This window comes from Leguminivora glycinivorella, chromosome 13 (assembly GCF_023078275.1).
Source record: "Leguminivora glycinivorella isolate SPB_JAAS2020 chromosome 13, LegGlyc_1.1, whole genome shotgun sequence".
Lineage (NCBI taxonomy): Eukaryota > Metazoa > Arthropoda > Insecta > Lepidoptera > Tortricidae > Leguminivora > Leguminivora glycinivorella.
Window position 1 is genome coordinate 13,560,215 of NC_062983.1, and position 10,523 is coordinate 13,570,737.

The 10,523-nt window shown below is 41.2% G+C and overlaps 1 protein-coding gene across 3 annotated transcripts; it reads left to right on the forward strand.

Annotated features, from left to right (window-relative positions):
* Positions 1-287: 287 nt before the first annotated feature.
* On the forward strand, positions 288-10,428 carry LOC125232414 (zinc finger protein 26-like). 3 transcript variants are annotated; one of them, XM_048138066.1, is made up of 10 exons: positions 288-807; positions 903-1,190; positions 1,398-1,548; positions 1,962-2,071; positions 2,495-2,682; positions 3,020-3,156; positions 4,304-4,527; positions 5,933-6,094; positions 7,373-7,501; positions 8,731-10,428. In XM_048138066.1, the coding sequence occupies exons 1-10, from the start codon at positions 628-630 to the stop codon at positions 8,935-8,937; spliced, it is 1,776 nt and encodes a 591-aa protein (XP_047994023.1). In that variant the 5' UTR covers positions 288-627; the 3' UTR covers positions 8,938-10,428. The 3 variants fall into 3 exon arrangements, with proteins under 3 accessions (XP_047994023.1, XP_047994025.1, XP_047994024.1); XM_048138068.1 differs by having other exon boundaries at positions 289-637; XM_048138067.1 differs by having other exon boundaries at positions 293-807; positions 4,319-4,527.
* Positions 10,429-10,523: the final 95 nt, after the last annotated feature.

The following is a 10,523-nucleotide window of genomic DNA, read 5'->3' on the forward strand; positions in this document are numbered from 1 at the left end:
GTTTAGAATTTTTTTTTCATTATTACCTTATGAAAATGGTTGTTATCTCAAACTATACTTACATTATTACGTTATATTACGTTTTGTTTATGTTTAAATCAGAATTTATTCAGGACTCACATGCGAGTCATCGGCCCTGCGGAACTGTTCCACCATGACTCATAAGCTGAGTTGCTGGCCCTGAATGGGTTAAAGTGGTATCCATGCTTCCGCTCGAATAGCAAATAGGAGCGATTTCAATTTCGTTGTCATTTCATTATCTCTTCCCGTTTTCTCACATAAACATATTATATTGATTTGAAAGGGACGACACTACGATGTTGCCACTTTTTAATTTCTTGTCTTTTTTTTAATGCCAAGGTGTACCTGTCTCATGAAATTCTATACAAATTGCCAATGCTGCCACTAGCACGGTTCAAATTACGATTACCTTATCTGTGCACCTCCTTGACGTATGTCATTAGATTGACGTGACGTGGCGAACTCGACAGCCCGCAGCCCTAATACCAAGCCAACGCCAAGCCCAGCGCCTGAGCGAAAGTAATATCAAAATTAGCTAAGGAGAGAAACTGGATGTGTTATTGTAAATATCCATCGATCAAGGAGCAGATGATCTACTAAGTAATCATGCCACCAGGTAAAAAATTGGGAGGACCTCGGGGCCGCAAGCGGAAAGGAAATAACGCTTTTAAAAATGTATGCACCTACTGTTCTAAACAGCTAACGTGCAATAGTGATATGTTGAAACATTTACGTGTATGCAGTCAGAAGAAGCTAGCTAATCTTAAGGATCTTGATCCCAAAAAGGTAAACAAACATTTTGGTACAATGTTTTCCGCATTTTTTGTATATATTATATTTTATCTTGAAATATTTATATATATCGTGTTAATTTCTAACAGGCCGTCTACAGCTGCACACAATGCAATAAAAAGTTCAGGTTCCAGAACAGTTTTACCAAACATCTATTAATGGAGCATTCCAAGCTCCGAACTGCAGTAGACTGCAAGCAGTGTAGTGTCCGCTGCCCGAACCACCGAGCCCTTAAGGAACATATTGCAAACGTGCACGAGCGGGAGATATTTGAGTGTGAGCATTGCAAGAAGCAGTTTGTCAGGCGTGCTCATGTGTTACGCCACATCGCTCAAAAAGGCTGTGACGGATCAGGAATTACAACGTTTCCATGTGAAGTAAGTTACTAAATTGTTTTATATCAACTGAAATGATTTATTCTCCGGTGTATAATTTAAAAAAATTTTTTTTATTATTCTCAGGCTGTATAGTATCTACCAGCTGACTCTTTCTCAGCACCTATCATGTTGCTGCCTCTAATATCTGGCCTACACATACTGGAACTGATAAATCTATCAAAACTCTCACCCTAATACATATTTCAGATTTGCAATGCGTCATTTACACGCAAGGACAACTTGATAGTCCACCTGCGACTGCAGCACATCAACAAGAACAACTTCAATTGCAAACACTGCTCCTACCACACCAAGAACTTCTCCAAACTGATCATTCACACACAGAAGAATCATTTAGGTGAGCATTACGACATAATTATACCTAAAAATTAAATCTTAATATTTAAACATTACTCTACGCTTCTGCAGTTGATGTCTTTCAACAGCTGGGTGTTACTTACATTATAAATCATTATTTTTCAATATAATTGAATTTTTACGAATATATACAGCAGCACTCAAAAATGAGCTAATTCTGTTAATTTATATGTAGGTAGGTTATTTGACTTCATTCAGTTTTCTCCAAAGTTCAATATTTTAATGGTATCTTTACTTTATTTATTGAATGTGTTACATTCTGCAGTTTTTATATTTTCGGTCAGAACATCCTAATCATGCATTAAGCATAATAACTCAATTTTATTGCAATTGCTAGTCTTAAAGAGTGGTACCAAAGTGTACCTAATTTTTTAACAAAACTTTTTTTTTCAGAGCCGAAAAACCATTACGAGTGTGATTACTGCAGCAAAGTGACCAGCTCTAGGGCTGCTATGGCCAAGCATTTAGAAATCCATGGAGAAAAGAAATACGAGTGTGATGTGGTAAGTACCTTATTACTCGCAATGTTTGACCACTGAGAGCTGAGTTATGATTCAATGTTTTGTAAGCTCAATGATCTATTGCGTTTTTTTTCTTCTGCTGCTATTGATAAAGGGTAAGTAAAACAATAACTTGCTAATTATCTTAAAATGATATTAAATTCTATGTTTGTGAAGTTGTGTTGTTATCAGTTACTGTGTAGTTCTCGTAGTTGTAATTAGTCTGGCTGTCGGTATGTGGTGACATGGCTCTCCATTTTGGATTTCTTTTTTTTTGTATCTTTACCAAATCAAATATCAAAACTTGCAGCAATAACTTGCAGGTGAAAATTCAGCTTAAGTATTGTTTCCTGTTATTTTTGTTGTTTTATTTGATGTTCTTTACATTTCTTTCTCTGAAAATGCTAATTCATCAATTTCATACAGTGCGGGTACGCAACTTACACGATAGAGGTGATCCGCCGCCACGTACTGGTCCACGTGGAGGAGAAGCCGTACAAGTGCGCGATCTGCGGCCAGTCGTACATCCAGCGCTCACAGCTGCAGCGCCATCTGGTGAAGCATACAGGCAACCTGTGCGCCAAGTGTGGAGTCAGCTTCAACTCCAAAGCCAGGTAATAATATACTGTTTATTCGAAGTACAAGTGAAGTACTCTACGCCCTCGAGTGATCGAAACTAGTATTGTACTGTATCATATTGTTTACGTGGCCTGTTCACATACAGATATTCCAGATTTGAAATTACAAAAAAAATGTGTGAAGAGTGTAGGCATATTTATTAATATTTATTGTTCCGAGAATCAACAGCTAACAATTCAGAATCATGATATAACTTACTTAACTTAGTAACAAGCAGCCAATAAAATTATAGGTTGTGTACCAGTGTAGCAGTACCAGGTTAACAAACAAATGATGGCATATAATTGACATAATCAAATTCCCGTATTTCAGTTTGATAATCCACCAGCGCGAGCACATGGGCCTGGATAAGCTGTTCTGCCCGTATGAAGATTGTCCGTACAGCAAGAAGGAGTTCGCCAGCGAAGCCAACCTCACCAATCATGTGAAGACTCATTTGGACGACAAACGTAAGTATAAAATTGCTTTAGCCTTTGGAAAAACATGTCATTGATAGACCTAGAGATTTCTTCGTAACTGCAAATTAAGGTGTTGTGTTTGCTTGTGAGTCGTGTAAGCAACACAAACAGCGCGTATTATCTGTGTGTAAGTTTTTAAAATTTGCGATATGGCAGGTCTTCAAATGCCATAAGAAGAAGTAAACCGAAGAGGGCAGCTCTCGGTTATTGGCGTAGTCGGTGTTACATTTTCGATTTATGCTATGAAACCTCCAATAGGCACCGACAGTGTGACGCCGTAAATTGAGTAGTTGTCCAGTCTAAAATTAACAATTTCGACACACATGTCATACTCACTATGTCTACTTTCTGCACACGACAGGTTAAAATCAGTGCCTGTTTCGAGGCCCCTGGGCCCATAACCTAATGGGGCTAGGCTTTATACAAGTAAACACAGACCAACCCCTATAGACATCTATTACAAGACGACTCGCGGTCGCCAGCCTTCCTAGTATTTGCACTGATATAAGCGCGGGCGCTCGCCGTGCCCGATCAGTATCGACCAAGTAACAGACCCGAAAGCAGCGCGTGTTTTTCGCACAAAAAAATTGGAAAAGGGTATTTTGATGCCTTAAAGATGTCCACCTGTAGTGTGAAATGGTGTGGAAAGGTAACAAGAAGCTCAAATTTAAAAACAGACGGCATTACATTCCACAAATAAGTCATATTTATAATTTATTCAGAGCCGGCATAGGTCAACTTACATTGGCCACTTACGCGTCAGTAGAGGGACAGTCATACTTCTGTCCCTTTTCATCTGGCGCGACTGCCCGCCGTCCTTGAAACGGCCAATCACAGCGCGCTTAACACATTCCCCGCCCGCTCCTCGCACCCCAAACACTGGTGACTCGTATCGCGAACCAAATATACAAGACTGCCACTCTATAGGAGGTTCTCTGTGCAAGTAAACTATGAGGATTCTTTTATAACTGAATTTATATATCTTGTCAACACGTTACATTTAAATTACGTTAAACCGCATTGATAGAGGCGCCACCTGACAGCACCTACTACGAACTAAACATGACGGCTATCAAATAGGTAACCTACATACAGGCAGTATCTTTTAATTTATACTGCAACATCACCTTTTAAATAGTTTACCCTGTGTCAGCGTTCCAATGCGCCGTGTGCAAGAAGCGGTTCCACAACGAGATCAACCACCGGCGGCACGTGCTGACGCACCAGCTGGACCGGCCGCGTCGCTGCATGTACTGCGTCAACGCGCGCGCCTACGTGCGCGGCGAGCAGCTGGTCAAGCATGTGCGCAAGGGCCACCCCGACCTGTTCCGAGCGCACCTGCAGCATGTGCGCCGCGTGCTGGTGAGTAACTAGCTGCACGAGCTACGTGCGCGGCGAGCAGCTGGGCAAGCATGTGCGCAAGGGCCACCCCGACCTGTTCCGAGCGCACCTGCAGCATGTGCGCCGCGTGCTGGTGAGTAACTAGCTGCACGAGCTACGTGCGCGGCGAGCAGCTGGGCAAGCATGTGCGCAAGGGCCACCCCGACCTGTTCCGAGCGCACCTGCAGCATGTGCGCCGCGTGCTGGTGAGTAACTAGCTGCACGAGCTACGTGCGCGGCGAGCAGCTGGGCAAGCATGTGCGCAAGGGCCACCCCGACCTGTTCCGAGCGCACCTGCAGCATGTGCGCCGCGTGCTGGTGAGTAACTAGCTGCACGAGCTACGTGCGCGGCGAGCAGCTGGGCAAGCATGTGCGCAAGGGCCACCCCGACCTGTTCCGAGCGCACCTGCAGCATGTGCGCCGCGTGCTGGTGAGTAACTAGCTGCACGAGCTACGTGCGCGGCGAGCAGCTGGGCAAGCATGTGCGCAAGGGCCACCCCGACCTGTTCCGAGCGCACCTGCAGCATGTGCGCCGCGTGCTGGTGAGTAACTAGCTGCACGAGCTACGTGCGCGGCGAGCAGCTGGGCAAGCATGTGCGCAAGGGCCACCCCGACCTGTTCCGAGCGCACCTGCAGCATGTGCGCCGCGTGCTGGTGAGTAACTAGCTGCACGAGCTACGTGCGCGGCGAGCAGCTGGGCAAGCATGTGCGCAAGGGCCACCCCGACCTGTTCCGAGCGCACCTGCAGCATGTGCGCCGCGTGCTGGTGAGTAACTAGCTGCACGAGCTACGTGCGCGGCGAGCAGCTGGGCAAGCATGTGCGCAAGGGCCACCCCGACCTGTTCCGAGCGCACCTGCAGCATGTGCGCCGCGTGCTGGTGAGTAACTAGCTGCACGAGCTACGTGCGCGGCGAGCAGCTGGTCAAGCATGTGCGCAAGGGCCACCCCGACCTGTTCCGAGCGCACCTGCAGCATGTGCGCCGCGTGCTGGTGAGTCCCCGAGCATGTACGGCGAGCAACTTGTCACCAACAAATGCGCGAGCAATCAATTACGGATGAAACGGAAGACATCGTCAATATAATACAGAAAATTGTGTTTGGTCTTGATCTTTTTAACGGTAACGTACCTATAGATTTTGCTAATTGAAAAGTACGTCCTCGACTAAGGGCTAGTTGCATCAACCACAGTTATCTGATACATCAACGTCACGCAAGAGAAATCTATGGAAATTTCTTTTTTTTTAATAAGCTAAATTTGTTAATAGACGGTGCAAGTGACCCTAACTCTCAAGCAATAGACTGCACCCTTATAATTTATATCACATACCTATTATTATTCACAACATTTTATTCAACCTAAAATTAGTAAAATTGGCCTCATTCCCAGGGTACGAGCGACAAGATCGACCGCGTGAAGAAGTCCGAATTAGACTCTATCCTCAACGTGCTGGATGCAGAAGCAGACCGCATCCTGCAAGGTTACGGCGAGGGCGTGCTGTACGGAGGCGTGCAAGACGTGGACCCCGAAGAGCTGGAGGTGCCGCTCAAGGTATGTCACACTAAACTACACAACCAGTTAAGAGAACAAGGTGTATAATTGAGCGCGCCCTTTAAGGCTATGGCGAGGTCGTGCTGTACGAAGGCATGTAAGTGGAACTTGAAGAAATAAAGGTGCCATCAGCTTGCTGTAACATCAAATCAAACGATATCTAGTCGTAAAGTAAAGGGACCAATTTCGAGCGCATTCTGTAGCGCATCCTAATATGTTATATGCAAACACACATCAAACAATTCGAAACAAATTATAGTAAAATACCGACCAAATTTGTGTGTCAGCAAAAAGGCACAAGCTCAGATAGAGGTGCTGCTTAAGGTACAGCATACTAAAGGGAACAAGGTGTGCAATTATGTTGTCCTTAACAATGTAGTCATAAATCCCCTAAATCTAAACCATTTGTATAGGCTAGTTTCCTATAGGTACTTAAAATAAATATTTTATGCAGTGCACGAAATAAAGCACCACATAGTGTAGTAATAGTTATTTGTTATACAAGGGGGCAAAGTTGTTTTTTAACACACGAGAAGTAAAATACATTTGCACCCGAGTGTAACACAAAACTTTTCCCCTCACTATAGCGAGGAAACTACAACGCAAAAAATGCGTTTATCACTGCTTCCAGTAGTTCCACAGGTGGTAAATCATCGTTATTATTAGATTTACCTACTTTTATTAGTTTTATTAATTTTAAAGCAGTTAATTTGACTTTATTCAAGGTCAAATTACTTTACCCACTAGTGTATAAAATGCGTTTTTACCCGCTGGTATTAAAGGACAAAACACGTGTTTCCGAGCTAGTGAGGGGAAAATGAATTGATTGTGACGTCACTCCTCAGTATTTCATAGTAGTTCCATATTAGCAAATCATTTTGACAGTTCATAAAAGGAAGCTGATTTGACTAGTAGGAAACTAGCCTATTATATTATAAGTTTCCTAAAACTGTGACTTGAATAGGCGAGACGACAAAAAAAAATTAGTCAGTCAGATCATCAAAAAATTTTGGACACATTTTTTCTTTTTTCTCGTAAACGAAAAATAACGATGGTACAGTGCGTTGAAGTTTTGTGTCACGTCACGCCTAGGTACAATTTTTACCTCACAGTGACATCACAAGCCCCCACTCCGGAACTTTAATGCCCTGTATCTTTGTATTTTTTCATTTATTAGATAAAGCGAAAAATATGTGTTCAGTATTTTTAGACGATCTAACTGACGGACTAAACAGAATGCCATTTTTTTTTTAAATATAGTCGTCATCCCTATTCCAGGTGGAAAAGACTGAGAACCCGCTGATGTCGGAGGAGGAGCTGGCCGACAGCCTGAAGAAGTTGCTGACGCAGCTCATCGACATGGAGAAGCTCGAGTGCTTCGGCTGGCCCGACGAGAGCGTCGACGTGGTAAGCTGCTTCTCTCTGCCTTTTTAGGGTTCCGTACCAACAAGGTACGAAAGGAACCCATAGTTAATAAAATTCAGCACTTATATTTCTTAAGGAAACTATAGGTCTATTGTAAATTCAATAACAACTTATATGTATCTCATACTGTGTGTGACAGTTTGTTTCTTTCTCGATAGAAAAAAAAAAATATGGTGCCGCTCTGCCTGTCTGAGTTTTGGAATAGTTATGAACATTGCTAACCTCTACAAATTGAAGGTATTATTGTTTTAGTTTATTAACATTTATTATAAAATTAAAGGGGGCAAACTGTAAATGTCAAGTTACTAGGTCAAATGGGGTATCGTTAGTCTGTCTAACATTGGTTTTATGCTAAATATTACAGGAAAAATTAAATTGTGTCTGTAATATTGAAACTTTTCAGATTTAGCTTTCAATTTAATGCGGATGTATATCTTAATTCAAATTAATACAAGAGTTTACGTAAAAACCTCTTAAGTAAAAACTGCCGAAATAGGTTAACATCATAAAGAATTATCCCTGAAAAACCAACATACTATACAGGTCGTATTATGCAAATTAGTTAACGAATTCACCTAGAGATGACGCTATACCTATACTTCTAGACAGGTCTTTAAAGTTACATGAGAAATAGGATTATTCTTTGAAAGTTTGTACGGATACGGAACCCTCGGTGGGCGAGTCCTTCTCGCACTTGGCCGGTGTTTTTTGACAGAAGATGATAATAGTCATGAATGTACATACTTTTATGGGACGTCAGACGCTAAACGGTAGTTTAGAACATTAAGAACAAATTTTACTCCATAAGATAAATATTGAAGATCCCACAATATGAGGGACAGAATGGGAGCCAGGAGCCGAGCAGTGACAAAGATGGCAAAACAATACAACAATATGAGGGTAGCGCCAGTCGTGTACCCAGTGAATAGGAAAGGTTGATTTTTCAATGCCCATGAGACTATCATAGACACGTCATTATTTCGTATTACCAGCCAGTCGTCATAAAATCGGGTACTCGTAGTTTTAATTAGAATCCTAGAATAAACTGTCAATGTCTTTTTGCCATATGACCTTCAGGTTTTGATGGATAGACCAGCTACTATGTGACAAAACTGCTGTTATTTATTTCCTTGTACTATGTTATTTATATATGTAGCTATACTTAATGGTGTACGTAAAATGGATATGTACATTGACGCATTCGTCCTCAGGTCCTAGAGAAAGTAATTGAGCAATGCGGCGCCCGCGCCGCCGACCGGTTGCGCTGGACGCGCGTGCAGCGCCTGCGCGAGAACACCAAGCAGCTGTTCCTGTACGTGATCGAGGACGCCAACATCGCGCGCATGCTCGACACGCACACCATCGACCAGATCGTCAAGCACATCCTCACGCAGGTCGCGGACGCCGCCGAGATATAGGCCTGCGGTGATAGAGGAGTGGAATTCCTTGCCGACGGCTATATTTCCGAGCTCATATAGCCCGGCAACCTTCAAATCAAGAGTGAACAGGCATCTTCTGGGCGAGCTCACTCCATAGTAGGCCACATCTTTTTTTGGCTAGTCTGTGGCCAAGAGCCAGCCCATTTTTGCGATCTCGCGCGACAACAGCCTAACGTTCCGTTCTTGCATGAGTATCAAGACTATAGATGGTATTATTCACGAAGATTAGTGCCTTGGTTCATATTGTCACTCCATTCGAGGTTCAATTTGTCAAATTTGTGCGTGATCTTGAATGACACGGTATATGCCCACCTTTAAATTGATTAATTATTTTGAGTAGTGAGTTAGAATTACCACATATGCGAAATCAGAAATGCTGCATGCGTACATGGCCGATCAAAATAATCAGCACACACAGGCTGGGCTTTAAGACCTTATAGCAATAATAATATAGTTGAGAATTAATATTATATCATAGTATAGTTGAGTCTCGTTTTAATCATTATATTAGGGTAAACGTGTATGTAATATTACAACTGACCAGATATTGTACGTAATATTGTAAAGAGTGAATAGTAGAAAAAGGGCATTTTTGTATGATGAATATTGGCCTTTGGTTTTTTCTTAGCATTTGGTATAATGCAAAAGTTACTTCCTTTTTTAGTTAGAAACTATTGTGCCTTAAGACTAGTGATCTTGTTTTATACAAATACCTATTATAAACTGTTCTGTGCTGTAGATATAAGAAGGTTTTAAATTGTTAACTCTGTTAAAATTTACAGTGAAAAAGACTGTCTACCCCCACAGATTGTGAACCTATATTTTACAAGAGATTTTCTGTTTTTGAGTAATACATAAATCCTAGATACTAATTTAATCATCAGTGTTAAGTTTTGTTTTATTGGTTTAGGGAAATAATCGATTTATTCTTTTTTTATAAGACAGACAGGCATGTCCCGAATGAATTGTGAATTTGAACTTTATAAGTTTGATATTTTACATAATAAGTTTTATATACGTCCCAACCAAATAAACATTGTTTGGTGATAAAATAAAGGTTAATGAGAGGAAAGAACAAATGAGATATAACTTTATAAGAAACTACAAATTACTCTTACCATGTTTATGTAAGTTTTGTTTAAGATGTGTTAGTTAAGTTTAGAGTTATAACTGGAATCAAATACCTATATTAAATAAGAATAATATTTGTTATAATAGAATATGAGGTATAACATTTTATTGGAAGTTTGGATAAAACAAAATATTTTAAAATCTTTAGAACTTAATATTATTTCGCTCACTTTAGTAAGATGTGGATCGATATTATAATATACATATATATTTACTGCGAGCTATATTATCAAACAAAAAAAAATACGTCTACGTTTAATTTTAATATACTTATGGGTATAAAGCACCTATACCGTGCCTTATCACTATTATTAATAAACATTTACTTGGTATTAAAAATGTGTGTCATTTTACTGTTCTAAACATCCTTAGTTAAAACGCTTTGATTTATCAATAATTAAAACATTTTAGTAGTAGAACAAGTTTCGTTCCTC